At 35.6% G+C, this 27,771-nt stretch overlaps 1 protein-coding gene across 1 annotated transcript in view; it reads right to left on the bottom strand.

The window, feature by feature from the left end:
• Window positions 1–27,771, bottom strand: part of Hcn1 (hyperpolarization activated cyclic nucleotide gated potassium channel 1) — a 347,574-nt gene that overhangs the window by 37,096 nt on the left and 282,707 nt on the right. Inside the window, exon 6 of the mRNA XM_034523345.2 lies at window positions 22,024–22,264. Within this exon, the coding sequence (XP_034379236.1) occupies window positions 22,024–22,264 (241 nt within the window). The remainder of the gene's footprint in view (window positions 1–22,023; window positions 22,265–27,771) is intronic.

The raw sequence follows: 27,771 nt of genomic DNA on the forward strand, positions 1-27,771 counted from the left end.
GATCTTTACTTTAAAAGCCTTTAATTCTTGCCCATTAACTATAGGAAAAATTTCAGTCCCTTACAAAGACATAGGGAGTGTTTATTGTCCAGATTCTGTCTCATCGCTGTACCACCTGCCTCAGAGAGTTCATTCCAAGCATTTTAAATACTGTTTCGGTACATCCTGAAACTCTGGATGGAAACACTGTCTCCACTAAATTCAGCTTTTTCTTGTCCTTCTTTTTGCCTGGAATGCACATCCCCAAATATCCTCTCATTCTGTTACCTCCTACTTTCTGCTAGGGTCCAAATTAGATGTCCCCTTAGGTGTTGCTTTGCTCAGAGAACATTATTATTAGAAAAATTCTGCCTTCCTAAGTTATAGTTTTTCTTATATTTTTAATTCCCCTAATCACTGTGATCTTTAGGCATGCAGATTCCTTACTATTTACTTTCTTGAAGACAGATTGATTACAGGAAACAGTGACCCACATATAAAGTAGGATTTCAATAAGGCTTGATGAATAAATAAATATTGGTCCAAACAAATGCTGTTAATATTTAGTAGATAAAATATTCTAATATAATCAGTATGTCAGTAGACCAATAATTATAAAGACATTGATATGGAAATGGAAAACAAATGAGGAATGAGAAAAATATAATTCTCCATGTGTATAAATGCATAGCTTTTTTTGAGTTATTATTTTATATACACTGTTGAAGGCTACTGAAAATCAGGATGAGTGTTAGGGTTACATGCATTTTAAATAGAAAATACAAATGATTTAATTGTATAATATCAAATAAAAGATTTTTAAAAGTTCAAAATAATGGAAGAGAGTAAGAGTAATTTGGCCAGAGTTTAGGAATGTAGTATGCCTTCTAGCAGGTGAGTATAAAAGAGAACATCAACGAATACAAGTAAAGAAACAGAGTGGTAAGTTCATGACATATAAGTTTAAATGACACTAGCCATGACAATAGCATCTACCTAAAGAATTTCAGAAAAAAATAACGTCCTTCAGAGTTATACCAGACTTTGGGAAAATGGAAAAAGCCAGTCTCCCAAAGCATCCCTTCCTGTTTGTGGAATATCCTTTCCTCTGTCATAACATTAACATTGAGATGCCATCTTAGAACAGATATCACTCTGCCCCTTAGTTATGGCAATGAAAGAAGAAATCGTTAGTGTTATTTAGGGATATGCAATAGGCTGATGACACTTCTTACTAAAAGGAGAGGGTAGTGGGCAACATGACACTCCTTTGGGAGTCCAGCTACCATTCTCTTCTGCACTCAAGTTCTGTAGTGTTGGTAGAAGTGCTAGAGCACATAATAGAACAAGGTGAACCAAAGAAAAGATGCTAGTAACAGAGTTTTCTTGAGATCACTCATAATGATGTGCACTTTTTGAGGATAGACCATTTTGTAAGTTACCTATGTCCTTATAAGCAGTTCTGTGCCCAAACCCTATACATAAACTCAATAAACTCAATAGTTCACAAAGCTGAATTAGGATGAAAATATTTCTTTGGTCTATCTTCGGTGCCTTGTCTTGCCTGAAGAACCAGGAAGAGTAACTCAACAGTCACAATGGAAAACATTAACTAAATAGACTAAGACATGTTGGCATGCTATTAGACCTAGAAACCATTATGAAAAAGAATTCTGTGTTACTCAACTAAGTATTTAATACTCATTTCAACTGCTAATGTACACTTGTAGATCTCAACATGGGTGGTTTGAGCTTCAATAGCTTTGGGCTTTGTATCTAGAGATTCAATCTGATGTTGAGGGGAAAATTTAATTGCATTCGGTCATAATGTTTACGTTGCTTGGTGGCATCATCACCAAATAACACATTCTTACAAATAAGTAAAGAACATTACATTCTATTAGCAATTATTACTAATGTTGATAGAATTAGAAATAGACTGTTAGAAGTTAGATTATATGCAAATGCCACACTATTTTATTTAAGGAACTTGAGAATCTCTTCTTATATGTTGGTGTCTCTGGGATTCCTTGGACACATCCTCCAACTGACACTAAAATTAAAAAAAAATGGTTTTTTCAGGTATAACTATTCTTTATAACTGCCTTACAGATAAATATTGTTACCTTTGATTTACTAGAAAACAGAAGCAGAAATATTTAATATTTGAACACAGATAATTGGATGCTGAAGGAATGGTGCAAGAACTTAGTCTTTGTAGGGCAATCCTGCTGTTATAGGAACTAACAACAGGCTTGAGGCAACTCAGGAAGGACCTTTGGATCTCAATTGCATTTCCCTGTTAACACTATATAGGGGAACATCAGCTTCATCCAGAAAATACCGTATGAAAGGAATATAAATCAAGCCTTTCTTGTGGTTCATTTAAGAAAATCTACTTCCTTCTGATCAAAACAATGGATGCTGACTTTTACTTCTGACCTCAGATAAAAACATGACATTCTGATCTACTCCAAAAATCAGAACATTATATACTATGCACACCCTTAAGAGTTAATTTGCTGAGCATGCCAATAACCTAACTAGGAGAGGACCACTCAGGAATGCTGATTCACCTGAAATTATGCTAAAAAGTTGGGAGGAATAATTATCCCCTAACTGAATAATGTGCTCAACCTTCCAGTTTCTTCTGTGGTTTAGCTTAGTGAGCATCTGCCATGCACGATTGCTGAGCTTGCCTGCGTTTCCAAAGTTTAATTCAGAAAAGTATACCCATTCCTTTTTCTTCTGTCTTTTTCTTTTGGGTACTAACAAAAGCCTAAGCATGGTTGCCCTGGCATTCTTTGTTGTTTCTTGTAATATTCTTCTCTTTTCACAGTACAGCTAGTTGCTGACTTCCATTGTAGAATATACCAGGATATATCTAATTTAAAAAAATGTATGGCTTTTTCTCACCCTCTAACTATCTTTGTCCTCCTGGCAGCTGCTAATATTTACTGTTTGCCTGGGCTATTATTTTTCTCTCAACTTAATAATTGGCCTCCAACTTCTTTTTAAACCAGTTCGTAAATTGTTTGTTTTATTAATGAGGCTAAGAATCCGGAAGAGAACAGGTGATTTTCCTTGTTACATTATTGCAGCATGACTCTTTGAGAGATACTTGGATAGGACTGCTTAAACTGGTCCCTACAGAGAAAAAGAAAATGCTTCAACATACTATAACCTTCTCCCCAGCAAATGATTTTTGAAATCCATTAGAAGTTGAAGATAGCATTTACATAAATTGCCTTAAAGATGAAAATTAAAAGGAATTAAAAGAGAAATATATGCAGTCGATAGCTAAGTCAGAGCAAAGTGATCTGGAGCACCGCTCCAAAGAGACTTAGCATCTGTGCACCGAAACGCTTGTTTTAACAAGTCCAGCTGTGTTCCCTAACTCTGTCAGTCCTTTCCCTTGGCTAATGTGGAGCACAGCTTACAGAATATATCAAACTGCAGCTTTCTTGCTGAGAAGAGCTGAACACTACTTTAATTTCCCAGCCGGGAGCTGGTGTTTCATCATGAACTGAGCATATTAAGTGGTTGTGGAAATGGAAGACCACGATGTAGGCCATATGGCAGCATTTCCTTGCAGAAGAGAAGAGGCCTTCAAATCAAACTGTTAAGTCTAAGAGCCGATGGAGGTCACAGTCACTAGTTTGGAGATAAGAGCAGGAAATTTCTTTATCTCTTTTGAGGTTCTTCCTTGTATGGCCCGTGATGGGTCCACTTAGAGTGAAAACAAAATGAAAAAGAAAAAAAAAACCAATCTGGATCAACTCTAAATCTATTAATCTGTGAATGAGATACAAGTTTCAGTTCAAAAAATGGAAGGCAAAACCTACCACAGGAATTTCCCCCCTGAGGTCATATTTTAAGATCTGCTTCATTTTAGGTTAAACTTGAATGTTTTCAGTTCATTAAAATGTGTTTTCTGAAGCAAACTAGTGATTTCATAGGATTTCTTTCTCTAACTCAGGCTACATTCCCTTCTCCTGACATTTACCTACCAACATTTAATTAGCCCATGTGATTATTAAGATGGACTGTAAATTTGATGGAGGCAACCAGGAGACCAAACAATGGAGATGTCCTTTAGGGAGTTTCTACAGTGAATCACTGATGTAGGAAGACACCTTAAAATGTGGGGAGCTGCCACTCAATGGCCTAGGCTTCTGTAATGATTTAAAAGGTGAAAGTGGGGCATGAATGGGGTGCCAACACTAATCACCTGCTCTCTGACTGAGAACACAGTGTAACTAACTTCCTGTTTCAGCTTCTGATGCCATGTCACTTTCACCCCAATGGACTGTACTCTGAAACTGTAACTAAGTTGTCTTTGTGATTGAGTTTCAGCAATCAGAGTGTAATACATATTCTTTTAAAAAAAAAAAAAAACAATATTTATAATTCAACTCAGAAGTTTCATCATTCTTCTATCAAAAAAGTTCCAATTTGTTCCTATTTCAAGTCTAGATCATATCATTCTGGTGAAGACCCCCATACTCGGGAGACCCTTCCTCAAGTCTCAGGAAATCACGACCACCCAAAGATCACAAGAAACCATACCTGGATGCAATCAGCAGAGGCTTTATTAGGGAAGTTAGCTGGCGGTCAAACCACAAGCTCTCTAGCTCCAAAAGCAAGGTTTGGCCTCAAATGGCGGGCTAAGGGGTCTTTTATAGCATGGGGTGGGGAAAGGAAGGCATTTTCATGCGGTTATACATGATTGGTTGTTTTACAAATTTTGAATATAGCACTGGAAGACCAAGGGAGGGAGGGGTAACCAAGAACAGTGGAACATTTTAGAGGAATCTAGCCCAAATGATCTAGAGTCATGTGAAAATCACTCTGCACACTCATTCTTCTCAAAAATATAGTCTTACCAAGTCACTGTCCCCTATACCATCATTATAAAACATTTCTCACTTCCTCCAGTCACAGCCCCACCTAGATGGCTCATATTTTTTATGGTCAGGAATGTGTCTTCCTGCCTTAGGCCTCTTCCGCCCATAGGTGGGCCTATTGCTTGAGGCTTGAGGAATGTAATTCATCCAGCAAGTGTCCTGGGGTATGAAGGCCTGAAATCTTATTTTCAGTTCCTTGTTCTGGAATCTGCACTTTTCTGCCCAGGTCTAAGGGCAAAGAAATCGACACATATTTCATAAAATGGCCTTTATAATTTTTCACTCTACACTGGAAGTTATGTATATACAAGATATAACACCTACCTCTCTTCTCTTCTAAAACTACATTCTAGAAAATTAGATGAAAAGCTTCAAATAAATCTCTTGAAAAATAAGAGCTACAAAAAAAAAAAAAAAAAAAAAAAAACCACGGGATGAAATAAAGTGATAACATACACAGGAGTGTGCAGGAAGTGTGTTTTTAAGTCTCTTTTCAATTGTTTATTATTTAGGTTTTTTCATCTTTAGTTGTTATTTATCCTCACAATTCCTTTTTCCAGCTTAAACCATTTACGCTTCTGAAGCTCAAGGCTCAGCCTCATTCTTTTCTGACATTCCCAACACAATGAAGCTGCAGTAGATTCAAATCCAAATCCCTATAGTCATGGAAATGCCTTTAGATTTTTTAGATAAATCTTTCCTGGAAAGGCTGAATTATTCTTTCAGTGGCATTGACAGAGCCAACCCTCAGAGGTCGGTTTATTCACAGTCCTTTCTTTTCTCTCCATGGAGCTGTTTTCTTCTCCCTGGCTAATGTCAGGGCCTCCAACATTTGCTTCAGGCGCAAGTGGGTCAATGCACACAGCTAATATAAAGAATTTGAACATTAACTTTAAAATATCTTTCTAAAAAGTATCCTCTGGAAATGAAATTTCACATCTCCATGCACTGGCTCTTTTCTCCATTTTCACCCTTCTTATGTCATTATAGACTTCTCACTAGGTGGCTAGTGGGAATTGTTTATTTTCTTGCATAATTCTCAGGACCTCTAGATCTAGACACTTTGGGGACACTGTATTGCATTTGTAAAGGTATTTCACTTAAATTTTTTTTTTTTATTTTATCTCTTCAGTGCCCAGTTTTGAGAAGTTTATTTTGGCTTCATACTCATTCCATACTTCCTGAGGCAGAAAAATTCTCAAAATTGTTTCTATAAAACTTAGATAAAAGAGTTTGTCTTCCCTTTCCAGTTTTATCAACAAAGGTCTGTGCTCAAAGATATTCCATCTAATGATGGCAGGAACTGTAAGTTTTGTTTCCTAAAATAAGCCATACCCATCACTAAACAGGAAAGGTGGGTATTTATGCTCCCAAAACATGGTAATTGTGACACAGAAATTTGAGGAGTTCTTTGAACCAGGTATGTCAAGAGACTGACTCAGCAGCTCTTAGGATTATTTTTATCAAATGTTCCTCATTAGCTCTGCATTATTCCCTTAAACTTTCTCTCATTTTTGTTTGAGGATAAATTATAAAAAGGGAAGTTTGAGTGTTTAAAACTATGTAGGTAAAGAACTAATAATAACTCTTTTGATAACTAAAATATTTAATAAGGTTCAGCGTTATAGGTTGAGTAAATAAGAAAAAGATTGATGTTGCAATTCCATTTCTTTTTAAATTACACCAATTTATTTACTATAGTATGGCTATGTGTGTTTGTGTGCTCTGCAAGTGTGTGTCATAAATGCTGGGATTACAAGACAACCATAGGTGTCAGTGCTCTCTCTTTATTGTGTGTGTCTTGAGTATCAAAAGTTAGAGCCTCAGGTGTGAAGGCAACCTTCCCATGGAGTTGGTGGTATCTTTGGTTGTCATCCCAGATACAAAGAAGTCAAAGAAAACATTGCTTCTGCTTGCCTGCTTTTGTTTCTTGATGGTAAGTGCATCTACTATGTTTCTGGTATCTTCCCCTGACATAAAAACCTAGCCTTTTAGCCTTCCAATGTAGACTGAAGAGTTCTCCAAGAATCTTCGAGGTCTTGAGTTCCACTTTGGGACTGCTAGATATTCAGCTTCAGGGAATAATCAGCCTGAACTTTTCTCAGTTGAGACGGCCAGTGTTGGACTACCCAGATAATACTGCACAATCTACTAAAACCCATTTTGTAATATATATTCATTCTATCAGTTCCATTCCTCTAGCATAGCCTGACCAATAAAGAAAATCATCAGAAGCCTGAACATAAATGTAGTTACTCCAGAGAATGGGACAGGGATGAGAAAGATTGAAAGATTGATGCTTTTCATATTATTCCTTCTATGTCTCTCTACTGCCCCTATAAGCACACATTTCTACAGTAAATGTAAGTTGTGAGAGTGAGAAAGTACTACAGACTTAGAAGGCCCTCAACTATTGGCAGTTTGATGATGTTTTCTAGATGACTTAGTATTGTATGGTACCCTGGAACCATTACTAAAGGTCTAATCAAGGTGATACCCTAAGAAATTTGGAACCAATCATGGTATCCTTAAGTTAATAAAGGGAATATAGAAGTGGAGGAGAAGAAGGGAAGGAGGAGGAAGGAGAGGAGAAGGAAAAGGGAGAGGTGGAGGGGGGAAGATGAGGGATAGGAGGAGGGGGAGCAGGGGGGAGATTGGAGGAAAGGAGAAGTGAACAGTAAGTCAGAATTTTAAAATAGGAAATTTAATATTTCCCTACATTATTTCCTATCTAATAAAACAAAAAAGGAGACATATGACAAAATACAAATCATTTTGTGTCCTACCATGTTGAAAAATGCTAAAAATATTGATAATAACTTTACCCAGTGATCTGTTAGAATTTAGAAATACAATCATTTTACTGTCTCTGTCAACCTTTTGACCCTCAACAATCAAGATGAACTATATCAATATTTCACACCTGTGTCGAGGCAGAAAACACAGAGATGCTTTGCAGTAATAAGTGCCTTAAATCCCATGACAAGTAATTGAAATGATATAAATTAAGATAAATAATTTAGATTAGTATAAATCTACACAATAGGAGGATAAGTATGTATACAAAATGTGGATTATTGCATCACAAAGGATATTTAAGATTTCAAAAAACGCTGTTTTTTTTAGGTAAAGTTTTTGATCTCTTTTAGTATTTGATTGACTTTCTCATTAATGTGTGGTATGACTGTATTAATGTGAGACACTACTGATGAGTTACTAGTGTTGAATATATAGAGGTGTATCTGTTGCACTTCCTAGTTCTTTCGTAAGGTATACACTTTATAGCTCATCTATGGACATTTTTTCATGTATACCATCAAAATATTAATTTAGGGTTTTCCCTGTCTTTCTCGTAACATAGTAGACAGTACTTTAAAAATACTTCTAGCAGTTAAAATTGGTTAAGGACAGTTAAACATTTCAATTAGTTTGTTACACTTTGTAAAATCAGGTGACAAAATGCAATTTAAATGATTGAACACTTTTTCTTTTATTATCTAGAGTTTAGCTATCCTGGGTGGCAATTTCACACTCACAGACACGAAAGCTCATCCATTAAGTGTTTCCATAGATAAAGGTAAAAAACCATCACATTTGACTAGCATGCTTAAGATGAGTAAATGCAGATTGATTTAGTAACAATGCAAAGAGAGACAGAGAAGGAGAGAGAATGTGTAAATGTATGCACATAAGTGGGTTTCACAATAACATCTATGTGTGAAGAGTCCTTGCTTTCTGAATTGCTATAAAGGAATAGCTTTGCTAATAATTTTGTATAATACACCTGGGACTTTAAGACAGGGCTCTTAATGAACCTGTCAATACCAGCCCTAAGCCCATCCATCTTTGCTTTTTTTATTTGTACTAAATGTACAAAATAATTAATTAAGTCCCTCCTCATTTTCAATTGAAAAACTATTTTGGAACATATTTTCTTTAAAAAATATTCTCATTCTTATTCCCAATATTGATAATTAAGAATGCGACATCTTACATATTTTAAGAAAAATTTAAATAACACATGAAAAAGAAAAGCTTTACAAGTTAATAGGACATCGTGTAATTATATCATGTATACCATGTATATCATGTATACATTACACTGTATGTAATATACATCTAACTCATTGTACATTTTCCATTCTTTTATTGTTGAAAATTTCAAAATCTTTTATTATGGTAAAAGAGTATTATATTTATAAAAGTATTTAGCATCACACCTGGAACCTTAAGACTAGTTATTTAGAGAATATTGATTTCACAAAACTCTAGCATATCACCTCATGTATATTTATGTGTGTGTATGTATATGTGCATGTAGTGAAGTGAATATAATTGAAAAGATTGAAGCTTTATTTCAGTTAAAAATCTTTTAAGATATACTTATTCCATCCACACAGTCCATCCTCTATTGTGCACATTGATTTAGGCTGTGTTTCAGTGCTACCACATTCAGGTAAACACAATCAGGAGAATGCACACACTGTTCAGTTGACATGAGCATCCAATCGATGATTTCTTGGCAGTGTCTTTTATGTGTATCTCTTGCTTTATATGACATTGGCCCCTTTGCATATTTAAATGCTTAACTCACAGCACATACTAGAGACCACGTACTGTTTTAAACATTTTACATATGTTGAATCATTTAGTTCCTTGTGCAAACCTAATGTGGGGAGAATTGCCATTAATCCAAATTTACAGATACAAAACAGAATCTCAGAGACTCCACCCTCCTGTTCTCCAAGACTCCGGTCCTTTATCTATTATCCCTCTCTGTCTCAACATATTTTAAGAAACCTCAAAGCATAGCCATTTTTATTTTGTTTTACCTGACTTCTTGTCAAAATAATAGTTGACTGTCATAAAGTCAACATCCTAAATAATGATAGCACAAAGAAAAGGCACATTCTCTTAAAAAAAAAAAAAGGAAAAAGAAAAGAAAACATGACCTTAAATATAGTTCAGAAGTCATTTTACATGCTTAGACACCTAAAATTAAAGAGTTGGCCAGGCATGTTTTACTTCCCCCAAATGTCATTCCAATGAATTGTTCAGCTTGAAGGCACCATAGGAGGTGTCTGACTTAATAATCTCATTTTACAGACTATAGTCTTGAGCTCTTGGACTCCAGACAAATTGCTCAGAGACACGCATTTAGTTCCTCCCCACGGCCATGGGACTAGAGCCTGGCTCTTTGGATGCCGAGCTTACTGCTGCATCATGCTGCTTCATGATCCTTTTATAGACTTGATCCTAAATATAGACTTTGTTAATTTAATTTGGGCTATTATGAGAGAGGAAGCATCAACCAATAAAATGTGCCGAAGCTCCTCAAACAGGTGACACATGCCGAATCAAGGGCAATCAGTGATAAGGATGCAAGGTGAGAGCTAGTTAGACCTTCAAATGTGAAGTGAGGTCTAAATCTAAAAGTATGTATAATGTGGTCCATAATGAACTGCCTCCATCTACTGTCAGCACAGCACAGGTGGAAGGCCACTCAGAAAAGCCAGCCAGAGATGGAGTTGAAATGAGGGCACAGTGAGAAACCAGCCATCTGTCCACCAGCAGTGCACCTCAGCAGGGCAGCAGCAGGGCCTTCCAAATGAGCCTACTCAAACAGCAGAGTTCCGAGTCAGGTCTTTACTCAAAAGTAGTGCTTCTTTTTTGAATATATATATATATATATATATATATATATATATGCAGTATATTCTGATCATGGTTTTTCTCTCATCCAACTCCTTCCAGTTCCTCTCAACTTTCCGCCCACCCAAATCCACACCCTTCATTTCCTTTTTTTTTTGTTGTTGTTTTTAATTAGAAAACAAACAGGTGTTTAAAATTAATACTAAAATAAAAACAAACAAGAATAGGATAAAACAAACAAAGAGAATGAGCCAAAAAGAAAGCCCAAGAAATACATATAGACACACTCTCTGTTTCTTCATGTACTTATGAGAGATGTGCAAGGATGTGTTAAACTGAAATGCTATACAGTGTCAAAGCCCTAAGCAGCTTGTGTACCTGCATTACTTTGTACATTAAAAGTGTTGCTTTGATAAAGTCTTTCATTGCTTCCAAGTCTAAACTTCATGTCTTGAAGGATAACACTGAAGAATGATCATTTTTTTTTAACTCTGTTGAAGTTTGGTCTTGTTGTCGATTATAATGCTAGGTGTAGGCTCCCAAGACCTGGAATCTGAATGTAGACCTGTGTGACCCGGCTCTCAAATTATTTCTGATTGGTAAATAAAGATGCTGACTGCCAATAGCTGGGCAGAAGCAATAGGTGGGATTTAGAATTTTCTAGCTTGCGGTTGGGAGGAGAACCATAAGGCAAGAAGAAGCTGAAGGAGAAGAGAGAAGCTGCCATGAATTAAGTGAGCCATAAAAACATGGCCCTGTCTGCTGGCCAATTGGAGTTAAGAAAAACTGAGATGACACATAGTAAGTGGTAACTTGGGGCTATTGATAGGAAAGTATATTCTAATAGCATAGAGGATAGGTATCCGCCCAATTCTTATGCTGTTTAAGGCTTATTGTAAATGTAAAGGTTGTTTGTGTGTCCTTTGTCCAGGAAGTAAATAGTCAAAGAAGGAGTAGAAACCCTGGGTTGGGATTTTTTTTTTTTTTCAACACAACTTCCTTTGCTCTAGGAATTTAAGGTGGAATTAAAAACGCAAGAGGCAGTGGTATATTACAAGTAAAGTCTAATCCTGAGCTCTTCAGTGAAGCTGCTGGGCTTATAGACTTTGTGGAAACTACCTTTTCAGATGCACATCTCTCTCCCTCAGATTCCACAAACATAATGAAGCAGGATAATGTCTTTAACGAGATGTCACAACAGAATAATAGTTTTCACAACTTATTCAAAGAACACCAAGTACTTTGCTAATGCTAGCTCATTAGTCACACCCAACTGTAGCAGATGACGAATGAATTTGTCAAGTAGGACAAGATTTTTATAAGCAAACCTATACCGAGACTCGGAAATTATATTGGAGTGATTTGAAGATCTGCTTGGACTACAGGCGATCCTGTCTTAAAAACAACAACACTTGGGAGGCAGAGGCAGGTGGATTTCTGAGTTCGAGGCCAGCCTGGTCTACAGAGTGAGTTCCAGGACAGCCAGGACTACACAGAGAAACCCTGTCTCGAAAAACCAAAAAAAAAAAAAAAAAAAAAAAAAAAAAACCCACAGCCCTAAAAACAAACAAAAGCAACCACTCAAAAACTACATTCAAAATGTTTCAAAATTAGATTTGATGCAACATAGGTTTACCTAGTAAAAGCTAAGTAATAGGCTTGGTGTTAAATGTAAAGATATCAATAAAATTTAGCATACTTGATTAAATATGCAGTGTTAGAAGAAATGACTATACGTGGTCAGTGACTACCTTAATGACCAGCAAAGGATATAAAACACATATAAAACTCCATAAAACTTCGTAAAACTCTTCTGGATAGGCTAGTTTTCCAATTCTGCTGTCTTAAACTAGAGTGTTATATTATTTGATCCTTAAGGTAGTGAGGTTAATTCAAAATTAGAAAGCGATTTTAGAAGGTTTCTCTTTGAATTTCTTAGGACCATATGCTTCCTTTATTTTTTTCTTTAGCTCAGTGTCTCATTAGATTTGTGCTGGTTTCCGTTTTAAAAATGAAAACATAGCTTAACACAGGGAACAGCTAAACTGAATGTGCTACTTGAATGTTTCTTGAGTGTTAGGTCTTGAAAGAAGAAAGTGTAATGGCTGAAAGTGTAGTCAAATCGAAATATACCTACATACCCACCCATCTCTTATGAGCCCACTCACAGTGCAAGAATCTTAGCATTGATGACTGCCATTTTGCTTCAGTTCCATGGTTTAAATTGTTTCCAGAAAAGGTCTTAATCCCACAAAATCCTTAATTTAGCATTTGAGAGTAGTAAAAAATAATTGAATATATTGAGTACTATGAGAGTACCAGGAGTAAAGTACCAAGCAGATATATAAAAATATTACACGAGGCATATCTTACACATTTGATGAGCATGTAGCAAACTGAAAAGATGAGATGCATTAAAAAGGCAAATTGGCAATCTACAAGAATCATCTTTGCTTATTGAGGTCCAGTAGATTAAGTGATTCTGAGGGGAAATACCTGAATAGTTTAGAAACATGGTTTGGGTCAGATTGTTCACAATTTTGGAGCCACTGTCTAAGGCTTCTGACATTATTATTTTAAGATACAGTCAAAACAACTGATCCAGACACATTCCAGGATGATGCAATGTGAAGTATAACCCATGAGCAGAGTCTGAGAGATTTAGAACTCATGTGATACAGGCAAGGCACAAAGAGGTGACATGAATTGACCTTTGGGAGTAAGGGCTTATTGATTACTCTCAATCACAATTGCAGGTTTACTCTACAAAGAAATTTTTTAAAACATTATTCCAAGAGGTGGCCTTCTCTAAGGTGATCCATAATGGTGATATATGTTCTGTCTGGTGGTTCCTCTGAAGAGCTTAAGTGAAAGTCATGCTTCCTTCAACCTCCTGAGGTATGCATACTAACTTTCTGGGGTGGGGAATAAAATCTCCCATCAGTTCTTCATCAATGTAAATTCATTTAATGGCATAATGTCAGCCTATTATTAAAAAAACATAAAATTTAAATAACACAAACATAATATAAATAACAAGAGAGTGTTTCTGTAGGAAGCTGCTGTTAGCTGCGCAGTTGCTAAGCAGATAGGCTTCCTTAGTCACTGCCAATCCTGAGGCATATTGGGTGGTGAGCGAACAGCCAATCAAAAGTGAATACGTCACTCTGGACTGTACTTAAGCAGGACCCCTTCCTCAGCTCGCCCCTTCCGCGTCTCTCCGCGTTTCTCCACGTGGGTGATAAAGATTAAAAAGCCTCGTTTCACAGTAACTACCTGTTCTCTGCGTCTCGTGATTTCTCCGCGGACGCAAAGCTCGAAGGGGGGCGCGTTAGATGTTTCTACTAATTTTGATATATATACTATTACTTCAACGTAAAATGTTGTAATTTTCATCTTGATTTTCATAAGTGCATCATGCATCGGGGTTTGGTTCTTAATATGCTATGATTCATTTAAAAATGTCTTTATAAAGCAAGAGAACTGTGGAATTAGGATGTAGGCGAACATTTATTTTCTATCTGATGAGAACATGAGACAGAAACTGGTCTGGAAACTTTAGGGTTCAGATGTGAAGGCAAGCAGTTCTGTTCCCAGTCTTGGCCAGAATCTGCTACTGTCCTTGGTTCCCTGGGCAGCTCTGTTTTGCCAGAGTCCACCCAGGATGGACAGATCGAGGGGCATAGGTTTCTTGTGATCATTCTTTCTTACTTTTCAGGAAGTAGCCACATTGACTAATAATAGCTCATCCCCTAAATGATTTTCAGTTCTCAAATCCTAAGAGGGAGGTATTAGGTAGCTAGAGAGGCATTAATAAGCCTAGAGGCTACTCAGACCTCATCACATGGTCAGCTAGTACACTGTCTGCCGTTTTCCTCGCAACACTAGATGAAAAGCTTCATAAATGACTATCTTTAGGATTTAAACTACTCTGAATAAATGGGGATATCAAAGTTTGGTTGAAACTAATGAAGGAAAAGTTACTACCTTTTAGACTCTGTGGACATACACTATTCTGATCTACAGTAGGACATTGCATAGGATTGTCACGCAGGAAGGCCAGGAGACTACCCTAAAAAAAGATGACATACCTACAGTAATTCTAGGATGTGGGAGAAATAATTATCCCCTTCATGATAAGTTTTCAGAGAAAACCTGGGAGATGTTTCTCACCTGGGCTTTCTGTAATGATCACAATGCCCATGAAAAAAACTTGTGAAGTACAGATGTCAGAGCAGTGGATGTTATAAATCTCTTATAGATGGTCATGCACTGGGTGGCCTTGTTATTGGTGAGTTTTCTCCTCAGTTTTCTAGACCACTCCTAATTTACTTTCTCTTTTTTAATAATCTATCTCTTTCCCTGACCCTCTTGTCATTCTTACTCCCTCAGTCTCACTCTCACTGTGAAACTGTTTCTTGGCCTTCATCTCAGAACATGTCTGATTTCTTGAGTTTTAACTGAAAGGCACAGCTCCCCCTTTTCTTCATCTCCTTCTCCTACTCCTTCAAAATCTTTTACAAGATTTACTGTTTGTTGACTTTGTTCTTTATCTTTCAATCTCTAAACACAAAATGGTCTTTGAGTTTCTTTCTGAATCTAAGTTCTTTTGTTACCAGGACTAAGAACCCACACAAAGGAACTATGATTTATATCTACCTAGGCCAGGGCCTTCTGAAAGAGGTTTCAGAGCTGTCTTAGCAGCACTGAAACAATCACTTCACTTAGCCTGGAGAAAAAGGTTTAAGAAAGAGATGCAAAAGCAAACAACTATAAAAATATGAATTGCTTTGTCACTGATTAGATTTTTTGGCAAATGTAGGGTGGGAACTTGAAGGAATAAATGGTGACTTCAACATCAACAGCTTTTTCACACCATCTTCAAAGACAGTATCAACTTTTTAAAAAGAATGCAATAGAGGAAAGATGGAATAACTAGAGAGATTTTAGTCCTCTGAGAACTCATGACTGGTCCCAATGATGATCTTTACTTGTGTTCGGTTCTGATTGTTTTGTTTTGTTTTGTTTGTTTCGTCCTGGTTTTGTAAGTTTTCAAGTGTTACTTGAACTTTATCTGGCTCAATGTATTCTGGAAAGTAAAATTTCTAAAGATACATACTTCCACAGTAAGTAGCTAAAATCAGATTCTCTCTTCTAATTTGTAGCAGGCTGTTGGACACTATGTATTAGGATTGAAGAGTCATTAGAGTAAATATTTCCTTCATGAGTGTATTGTTTCTTTTTATCATGTCATAAGACCTTCTGAATCACACACTGGCAGTGGAATGTGAGATGACCTCATTTTGGAGTGAAAAGCTAAACACCACAAATAGGTAATTTAATAATAGAGTTCATAACAATAACTAAATATAGTATTCTAGGAATACGGCAAATTTTCCTTAAATCACACAATTTTGATGCAGAGATATCTATTTTAACATTTTAATGAGCTATGTAATATTTTTACCTCTTCTCCAGAATTTTAACATAATGATTACTTTAATGGAGACTAGATAGGGCAGAAGAAGAGATTTCAAAAGACCTTTGTTAATGCCGACATTAAAGGATAATTGGCATCTTTGAAGAGAAAGCGAAACTTGTGCAAATGTTCCATCTATATCCTAGAGGATAATAATACCTCTCTGGAGCAGAGGTTCCACAGTCAGAAAACACAGAAGTCTGAAATTCAAATGCTTAGCTAAGATTTGTCTCCTTCCATGTATACATCCAGATTTACAGTATGATATGACCCTCAGTACCTTTATGTGTTATACAGAGATTCATTTATCCATTTTATTAGCATTTGTTAATTGTAAGAAATAATGTTTCATTGTGAAATATATATATAATATACTATGATCATTTTCAATCCCCTATTACAATCCCCTGCTCCTCTATGAATATTACTCCTCTTCCCTTTCTTCTGCCTCTAAACTCTCCTTTTCTTTAAGTATTATCTCTATCACTTTATCTTTATTGTTTTATTATTTATTTTTCTGCCATACACACATAAATATAAATATATATATGTGTGTGTATGGGTATAAACATATACATATATAAACATATAAATGTGTGTGTGTGACTTGCAGAGTCCATTTTGTATTGTTTGTATGTATGTAAGTATGTATGTATCCTCATTAACCCCACATTCTAAAGAGGGCTAATATTCAAAATATATAAAGAACTCAAGAAGCTAACCTCCAAAATATCCCAAACCACCCTATCAAAAATGGGGTATAGAACTAAGCAGAGAATTCACAACAGAGGAATATAGATTGGCCAGGAAGCACTTAAAGAAACATTCAAAGTCCTTAGTCATCAGGGGAATGTATGTGGTTTTAGGATTGACTATGTGGTAGTCAGTAGAGGTAGCCCAATTAGAGGACTAATCTCTCAGGAAGACTAATTCTCCCATTCTCTGTAATCATTAACTTCTTGTAGCTTTTCATTTAGGGATGGGTCCTCATTAGATTTCTTCCATTCAAATTTGTTTGTCAACTGCTGTCATTTTTTAGGTCTTATTTAGGCTACCGTAGTATTAAGATGTCATAAGTGCAGGTTTCCTGTCAAATCTGAAGTAGAGCAATGAACATTACGGTGCAATATAATTTGGCAGTAGCCAACAGCAATATAATTGGGCTTAAGACCCATCCAATCAGAACAAATTCATGTCTAGTACTGTAAACCTGGCTAAATAGCCATGACTGGGGAGGCTACAGAATCTAGAGCATTTCCTACTTTCCTAAACCATTGCAATATGGCTGCATTCTACATACTTATTCTAATGATCACAGGTAAGTATAACTGTCACCCCTCCTCAGAGAAGCTTCCTTTAGTATTATTATTTTTTTTTTCTGGAGATCATTGTACAAATCTACACCTTGTCAAAATACAAAGAACAATAAAGTACCCATCCCCAGTTGATACATCTACAATACTATCCCTATACGTGAGACTCAGGAAACTTCTTGGAAAAGGGGCAGACAGATTATAAAAATCAGGGAACTCAGACATTTGTGGATAGACTTTAATATCCTTCCTTGTAAAGGGAACCTTAAGATTACAGAGTTTATCTCCAAAGTGGAAAAAAGGAGGAGTCTGGTAGCTCTTTTTTTCCACTAGCCAGACACTCTTTCCCCTAGCTTTCTCTCTGAGCATCAACTATATCACCATCAAGCTGACCTGAACAGTGAAATGCTTTTAGTCCCTATTGCTGTGTTTACTGTCACTATTCACCTAGAAGCCTTGACCTTCCATTAATCCCACTTGCCTACATTCTAATTCTTTCCATGGCTGTAGGGGGTGGGAGACACTTTGTATACCCCCTGTTTTAAGTTTCTTAAAGCGTTTCTCTTCATGGTCTAATAAAACAGCTTATTTCTGCCATTCTTTAAGCAATTGCAAGTTAAAAACCTAGGTAATTGCAGATATTTGATCTCCTTTACTCATTCCAGTATCTCTATTGCCTGTACGTTTGCCCAATAGACATCGAGCACCTGCTCCATGCTCATTTACTCAGAACTTTTACTGCTGATAAAAGCTTGTAGATGAATCATGCTAACCAAATTTACACAGTAAAGAGTGGGTAAGCTGAATAAACATTATATCCGTGGTATAAAGAAATTGAGTAAATATGTAATAACCTTGCAAAAATGAATCCTTGCTTCTATTAATGAAATCCTTGTTTTCATTAGGGAATTCTCTAACATGGTGAAGGGAGCAATGAGAGCAAAATAATTTTTTTTTTTTATAAAATAGGAACACAGAGAGCAATTTACAAATCCATTTTGTGAAGTGTGAATTAGCTTAATGTAAAAGCCAGATAATACATTAAGGGATATAAAAAGAAAGAATAGTATCGCTCATAAAATTAATTAATCATAAAAACATAAGCATAGTAAATGCAATCAACTACAGAACAAGTTAATGAATGAAAGACAAATATCCTCTATTTTATCCAGAATTTAAAATTCATAACAATAAAATTAAAAATTGATGAAAGATTTACTCTAAATCACACAGAAAAAAGTGGACAAGATAAATATTCCACTTATTATTTAAAATAATTATGGAGACTACTCTCAATATAATCAATATACCTAAATGATTTTTCAAAACACCTTTCAACTAGTACTATGTTTAATGGCAAAAATGTAGATTGTTTCTTCCCAAATGGGTATCATGATAATAATAATCCTTATGCCTCTTTAATTCAACCAAATGCTGGTAAAGTCTGCTAGTGAAACAAGACAATAAAAAGGAATTTTCATGTATGTCAATTGGAAATGGAGAAAAATAATTTTTTTCTCTTCATGGAGAAAACAAGATTGCCCATGAAACAAAACCCAAAGAGTTAGTAACATAGCTCCTATAGCTAATATGAGACTGTATCCAGGTCATGACCTAAAAAAGTGAAGTCAAACCCTACAATTATCTTCATAATTGCATTTTACAACTGAAATTGGAAGTTCAATTTAAACATAACAGTGATTGCTCTAGAAGGGATAGGACCAAGTAAGTGATGTACAGGGCATTTTATTTCTCTTTTCTTTTCAAGAGTGGTGAGACTTGACATTAAAATGAGGATGTACACAGGACAATGGTCATTTGTAAAATGTATGGAATTCTTTAACACAGAGTAAGTTTTATTGTATGCAAACTGAGAAGCAGTTTTGGAGGTTAGAGCTTTACTAGGAATGCTAATTAGATTTATATCAACTTGACACAAACTACAGTCAGGTGAAAGTCTTTTGGTTGAAAAAAAAAAAAAGACTCCTCTATAAGATAGAGCTTTGGGCAAGCCTGTAGGGCATTTTCTTAATTAGTGAGTGCATGGGGAGGACCCAGTTCATTAGTGAGATTCCTGGGATAGTGGTCCTCAGTTCTATAAGAAAAGAGGATGAACAAGCCATGTAAATCAAGCCAGTAAGCAACAACCCTTCATGGCCTCTGCATCAGCTCCTGCCTCCAGGTTCTTGCATTGTTTGAGTTCCTGTGGAGGTATAAGCCAAATAAACCCTTGCCTCCACAACTTGCCTTTTGATCATGGTGTTTCACCACAGCAATAGTAACCCTAAGACATTGGGTAATATGCAGAGTGTGACAAACAACTGTAAGTCCATTACAACTATGTGGTATTGTGTCACCGAGAGGGCTGGAGAAATAGATGCTAATCTTGGTGCCTTTGGATGTCCATGGAGACTGTAAAAATGAAGTCAAAATATATACATACAACTGTACTGTAGCTTATAAATGTAATTATATCTGCATACCTAAATTGAAAACAAATTTACAAGGGACATACTCTCTCGGCTATTAAAATAAGAGCTACAAGTACAATAGAGATTGAACTAGACTGTTCTACATGGTAATTGATTAAATTTAAAAACATCAGTAGAAATTTATTTTAGCTTTATATAGATGCGGATGGTTATAGAAACAAACATATGTACATTTATAGAATAGTCTTTGTGCTCATGTGTGTGTGTGTCTGTATGTGTGTCCATCTACAAGTAGATGTGTACAACAGTGCTTTATTTAGCTACGAAATGTTGGCTATGATGTTAGAAATGTAGCATGGATATTCTTAGTGACAAAATCTTGATTTAATACACTAGCATCCAGAAAATGAACGAAGGACTCTTTGGACATATGGAAAGCTCTAAACTGAAAGAAAACTATTCACCAAGACCCTTTTGCACACTGAACAGAAAATACAGAACAATCTGAGTGGAGAACAAGGCAATAAAACTTCACTTTAAAGAACACATAGGTGGCATGTGATGGAACCTCTGAACAATGTGAGCCCTAAAATAAAGTAATTAGGTTATATTTCATATGCAGATATAAAAGTTAATAAATAAGAAAGGGAGAGGATAAAATTCGGTGTAGAATAACCCAATTGTGTCAAATATCAACAGTAGTAATTTGTACAGCTAGCACTCCATGAACGTTATATGCACAGAGGAGAGTGGTGATTTATTATCAGGCTCTTCCTCACAAAACACATGACTACCATCTACAACAAGCAAGTTTCAAGAGGATCTAGAACTGAATATCAAAAATGTTCAGTTCACGAAGTTCAAGACATAAAGTCTAAGAAGCTTTATCCAGAGCAAATAAGAAAACATGGTTGATGGAGTGTAATGTGGCATTATGGAGGAAATGCAAACCAGGGAGAAGGTAAGACTGGGGAAGATTTGGATGAAGTTGAATTTACTTGCCTATAAGCTTAGCAAAAGCTAATGTCCAACGTGATCTTGAAGGTCATACAAGCCACCACAATACCAAAAATTATAGCTGTGTCTGTGTCATGGACAAAGATGTGACATCACTAAGTCATACAATAGGAAAGATAATTTTGTATTAGGCATGATCTTGTGTCTCATAATAGCACCCTTCACTGGTATGTTGAGTTCACCAAAGGTTGATCCTATCTCAACCTAGTCTTTAAAGGAACCACATTCATGATACTTAATATAGCTGTAGTGTGACAATGCTTGTCGATTTCACACAAACATGTCTACACTCATTGACTTCATATTTTTATATATACTCATTTGAGGGGGTGTATGCAAAGGTGCATGTGCAAGGGGACAGCTTGTTGGAGTCAGTTCTCTTCTTTCACCTTCTGGATTTTAGTGATATAAGTCAGGTCATCCATCTTGGCAGCAAGTACCTTTACCTGCTATGCCATCTTGCTGGCCCCACAATTCCAGTCTTAATTATAGTGTGCTGTAAACTTTCCAAGCTTTTTTTTTTCAGCACATGTATCACCCAGTCATTTCATAATCACACACTCTGCTGAACATATTCATAAGCATGAACTTTACATTATCCACGTTATAAATAAACCAAACACTCAGACCTTTCAGCACCATAAGCTGCTGCCCAAACACAGTATGGACATCTCTCCTTTGCTTAGTGCTACAGGCGATACCATGAATTTTGTCAGTTATATGTGAATTTTGTCAGTTATACAGTGATGATGGTCACTTTTAGCAATAAATCTAAATACAGAGTCCTATGCTTTCCTGCTTTATTCTCTACATCCATGAATTGTTAAAAAGTCAAGGAAGAAACAAGCTACTTCCTATGTATAGTATATTAAAACAAAGGAACATACAAAAATAAAGACTCAAAATCTTGATAGAGCAATAGAGGAAACTGCTATAACTGCTAGGAAGAGTCAGCCAACATCCTGGGGACTTTTGGATAAGAAAAAAATGTGCTTTCTGTATATTTTCAGCCAGTATTAACTGGTTCCATATAAACTGGTTGCAACTCTCCTCTCATCAATACATTCATACATACACCTGTTTGGAACTTGGCACCTTCGAGGATAGATACTGCTTCTGCCAGAACTCAAAGAAAGCTCATCTTCCATATCACCAAACATTTGATGCCTCCAAGACCTCCAGAGAGACATTTCAGTGACTTTGGATTAGTGTGCTCAGAGACTTTGCACCGTGAGTTTACTAACCTCCAAAGTAAGAGCCGTCTGTCAACTTCATTTCTTTACTGGACTTGGTGATGACACCAGCAACACCGTGCTGGATGAAATACATTTTCTTCCCCACAGCTCCTTCTCGAATGATATAGTCTCCAGGCTGGAACACCTCAAATCTCAGCTTGCTCAGCATGGCCGTTACAAAATTGGGATCCGCATTAGCAAAAAGAGGCATCGTAGCCACCAGTTTCCGGCAGTTGAAGTTGACTATTTCCTAGAGGTGGCAAGAGTGGGCACATAGGAAGGGGGATGTCAGTCATAGAGAAAAGTATAAGTTCTCATTTAAAAACATGTATATACAGAATAATGGCTCATTTACATTTGTAAAAAGATATAAATTGTAACCCACATATGAATGTTTTGTTTTAATTTTTTAAATTTCTTTAAAATTTCACTCACACACTTAGTATAGAAGAGAAATGCAACTAGTATCCAATAATATGTTAATTAAATAAAAATATCAATCTTCTTATTCTTATTTATATATTATTTTGCATTTGAAATTGCAGCTTAAATGTGGAATCTTAATCTTCCCTTTATGTTTTTCGATGAAAAATGAATATCCCATAAGGCCTAGGTGCAGTGTTACTTGTCCTTTGTTCACTGATGCTGAACTACCTACCTGGTACCCCCCGACAGCTGGAATAATGAAAGGAGAAAGAGACAGATGTACTCAGTTTACATTTTTAAAAAAATACCATTCATATTAGAGCAAAGGAAACAGAGAACAGTTGTTATCAAAAGCAATCAGTGAAAGATTATAGATGAATTCTGATTTCTGCTTGCTTAGAACAAACCCCATTTCCAAATCTCACACTGGAGTCTGAATCATTATTTGTTGTCTAAACAGCTAGAAGATCTACATGTATGGCTTCATTTTGCAGATTTTATCTCAGATTAAGAATATTTGCGTTTCCCTGGGTTAAAATGGTGATATAGAAAATTGTGTTATTGCTTGTACATTGGTATAAGTAATGGTGACATAATGTTATCACTATGACAGTTCTTGGTAACCCTTTTGTAAAAGAAGCTAGCATCAAGGGTCCTCTTGTGAAAGATTATCAAAAAACTAAAGTTGTGTTGAATTTCAAATCTTGTTTAAGAAGCATAAAAACTAAAGTCACCTCTCCAAAGAGGTGAAAGAGAGGACAGTGGCATGCAGGTATTAACTAGACTAGAGCGTTTGAAAGCGTTGTCTATGAGACAAGATTCCTTGGTATTATTTCACAAAATGACCTGAGATCACCTAGGTTAAAATTTCTATGTGTTTAATAAAGACAATTTGATAGATACACACAACAGGGCATTACTCAGTTAATGCCCTGTTAATTAATAACAGTTAATTAATAACAGTTAATTCCATAGAAACTGAGAGAGAAAGGGAGATAACAAGGGGATGAGCTCAGAGTACTGTTATATATCATGAAGAAATTCTTCTGTGCTTATTGTACCAGATGATGAAAATGACTACAGCAACAGCAGCAGCAACAACAGTAACAACCACCACCACCTCCACTCTACATTTCTGAGAGCTAGAATAATTAATTTTGAATATTTGTGCCATGAAAGGCAAATGTTTGAAGAAATTTAACACATTAACCTTGATTTGAAGAGCCCACATTAGACACAGGTATTAAACATCCTATGAACAGCTATAATTTGTATATTTTATGCACAAATTAAAACCTCAGTTCAAGCTAAAATAGTCCCAATTGACAATATAAAGTATGCCATTTGGGGTTCATACTTCTGAAATTATCTCATCTTAAGTTTCCCATACAATGTTATTATGTCATTTTGATGGGAAAATCCTTAGTTTTATACAGCTCATCCTTTCATTTTAATGGCATAGACCTGATGTCTAGTAACTCCATTTTGTCTGTTACTTTCCTATGCTATATCTACAGAAGTGCTTACAATTCTCAAACAGAACATTCTTTATATGTACATGATACATGTTTCCCATACTTTGTTTAACAAAAGCATTCTAAAAGTTTTAACTGTCTCCTAACAAGAAAAATTCAGCAGAGTGAATAAACTTTAATTCTTTGGGAAATAATACAAACTTACCCCTCTAATACTTTAAATTAGAAATATTTGTTGTCAAAACATGAGGTTATAAACAAAGTTGTAATAATATTTATATATGTAATTTGTATATGTAATGCATGTTTTACACATTTTGTTAGAAATTTAGTGTCATATTGTCCTTAGACTGGCTATTTAAACAGATTGTACAGTTATTCTAGCCATTCAAGATTTTTTCTCTCTCCTTTCTTCCCTCACTCTCAATCACACACACACACACACACACACACACACACACACACACACAAGCATACACAAACACACGCATACATGCTCCAATAATTCATGTCATTGAATAGCACCTTCAGTAACCTGGATTTAAGACTTTTAAATCAGCTTTTAAATTTTTTCTTTTATTGAAAATAGATTTTTTCTTACACAATATATCTTGATTATGGTTTCTTCTCCCTGTATTCTTACTAGTGTACCCCAGCCCCTCCAATTTGTCCTATCTGGATTCACTCTCTTCTCTTGTTAGAAAATAAGCAGACTTGTAAGTTATAATAACAAAATATAATAATAAAAGACAAAACCCAACACATGGGAGTTGTACAAGATAGAGGAAAAATGCCTATGAGAAGGCAGAAGAAATAGATTCACATATTCATATATTTAGGCATCCCAAAATACAGAAACTGGAAGCCATATTATAATGGAAAGGACCTGGTACATTTCCATGAAGGCCTGGTGCATGTTTCCTTAGTCTTTGTGAGTTCTTATGTGCTCTGCTCATATTGATTTAGAGGGCCGTATTTACTTGATGTCTTCTCTCCCTTTAGCTCTTATTTTACAAAAGGGCATAATTCAGGTATGATAGAGAAAAATGTCTGTATTGGTTCTTACTTTGACGAGTTGTTAGTTATATATATGAACTTTTTTTGTTGTTGGTTTAGCTGTTTTCATTGATGTCCTTAAATGTAATAAGAGTCAATACGTTTGCTCATAATTTAGAATCTTTATTAGTTTTTAGGCCATACCTAATATAGTAAGAAGAATCCTTTTAAATGAACTAAAATAAAATAAATTTGTTCAATAAGTACAGCTGTACCAATACCAGATGTAGATAGTATTTCTCTTTCCACTATCTGATCAACCCACAATTGTAGACATGACTTCTATGGCTGTAAATTACTTTTGTGTGTAGGGCGGTGTTGACACCCAGAGCGTTGAGACCCAGAAGGTGAAGTGGGGGAGAGTTTGCATGAGGGTGTACTGGGAGGAGAGGAAGTGCTAACGTTGGGTTGTAAATTGAATAAATAAATAAATTTAATAAAAAAGTAAAAGAAATGTCTACTGATCATACTTTTGTAAGAAAATGGTGTATGGTCTAGGCACCTGACAGCCTGGATTACTGATTTGAGATTTAATATCTCAAGGTTTATGAAAGATTCTGAATAGCTATTTTTATCTGGAACCACCATAAACTCTAAGGTTAAATATCAACCAGAAATAGAATCTCTTGAATTGCAGGATATTTTGAGAGCCTTTCATGGCCATTTGTTTGCAGAGAAGGCGAACCAATAGCTAGTAATTTGACTTCTATTTCTTTGAGAACAATGTTTTCTAAAACCTGCATACAAATGCTTCTGTAAATGCCAATACATGTATTCCAATTTGCCACAGTTTTAAAAACACAATTTGCATTTGACATCTTGCAATTTTTTACAACTAACCTACTCTAATTACATTACAGAGCATTGTATTTGAGGCCTCTGAACTGTAAAAGATATATAAGAAAGAGAAGGAGAATGCTGGCTTTGTTGCTGATGGTGGAAGTGGGAATAGGATGTAGTCATGCCTTGTTTTGTAAGTTTCACTGTGAATAAGCCAAGAACCTTCATTGCTTGTCAGTGACTTCTTATTATTTCTTTCTTTAAAAACTATTCCAGGTATTTTTTTTTTCCAATAGTAGGTATGTCTGGTTTGGTTGGCTTATGTTTTTGTTTTTGGGAAAATCACAAAAGGGACAAAAAAAATTAATCTGAGTGCAAGTTAGGGATGGAGAAGAAGAGAGCAAGTAACAGGAATCACTAATTACCTAATACTTACAATGTCTGACATTTTTTGCTAGAAGAAAATAATTTAAGAATAAATGTAAATTTGTTTTTATATTCCCATGTATGCAAGCGAGTGCAGACTTAAAGGGAAGAAAGTTATGGACCAATTCACAAATATAGACGAATCAGAGAAATTAACCAAGTTTATTTAGACTCACTGTTTCCTAGATCAAAGTCACATAAGGTGGCCACCCACAAATCCCAACCTTCAGATTGTGCAATTGTCTGAGAATAAAAGTGAAAAATTAAAACTACTATTGCCATAAATCATTACAGCTTTACACATTTGAGAATATCATTTTTTTCATAAATGGCTGTTTTGAATTTTAATTTTTAGCTACTTTGAATAACAATTTTTATATAATACACATATAACCTTACCAAATTATTTAATAATGAATCATTTATTGTTGTGGTATTTTTAAATTCAAATTTATATTTAATTTATATTCATAGAAAACTTATTTGTATTTTTATTATGTGTGATTCAAAGTGCGCCTTGGTCAATAGCTGCTTTAATATATTTAATCAAAACTTTTTTGAAAACTAAGAAAAACATTTATTTTATGTATTCATTCTATCTTATATGGTCATTTATATATTGGGCAAACAGGAAGTATTTCCTTTTCATTTTTTTTTCATCACAAAATTGGCCTAACAGTTCAGAGCAGAAGAAAGGAAATATCATGAACCATAAGTATGTGATTCAGAATGCTTTTGGTGAATAAGCACAGTGGTCTTCAAGTACTTATTTCTTTTAAAAATTCAGTGGTGTAGTCATGTGTATTCACATGACTTTAAAAACTTTATTGGTGGAGTTATCATGTGGGTAGTCATGGCTGGCTATCTATAGAGTGAAAGCACTAAAAAAATCACAGCCCTAAAAACTTATATGCACAAAACCCTAAACAGATAGACATAGCAGGTTGTATTCATATGTTGTAAATGAATCAAACTATGCATTCATATGTTGATTCATTTACATGTATATGCAACAACAAAATAAAGAAGAATCTATCTTAAACATAGTAGGGGAAAGTAGCAAGATAGGGCAGGACAATTAAAAGGGAAGGGAGAGATGATGTGATTAGATTTTAATTAAATAATTAAAAAATCTGGATTGTGAGAAATATAGGTGACTTCCCTAAGCATGCTGAGGTTAAATGCAATCATGCTGAGAGAGCCATGTGTGTGCTGGCCACTTTTATGCCAGTTTGACACAAACTATTGTTGGGGGTTGGTCTGGTCTTGCTACATATTCAAATGCTAAATACTGGCCTCCAAGATGTAATTGAGGTGAGGGCATCCTCACATACCCCAAGTGATGCTATAAACCCTGCTTCCCAATTTAGAGTTAATTGGTTAATGAAAAGCTAGTGCCTGTGATTGGGTAGTCTGGAGAGAAAGCGGGACTTGAAGATCTAGTGAAGGGGTCTAAGGTGAGACTGAGGGAGAAGAAAGGAGATGAAGAGGAACAAGAACCTCATGAAAGGTGATTTACCATGAACATGTGGCCAGCAGAAACAGCAAGAAACAAGAAACATATGGCTGGGATGTAAGATAGAATAGCTTCAAA

This window comes from Arvicanthis niloticus, chromosome 19, assembly GCF_011762505.2.
Source record: "Arvicanthis niloticus isolate mArvNil1 chromosome 19, mArvNil1.pat.X, whole genome shotgun sequence".
Taxonomy (NCBI): Eukaryota; Metazoa; Chordata; class Mammalia; order Rodentia; family Muridae; genus Arvicanthis; species Arvicanthis niloticus.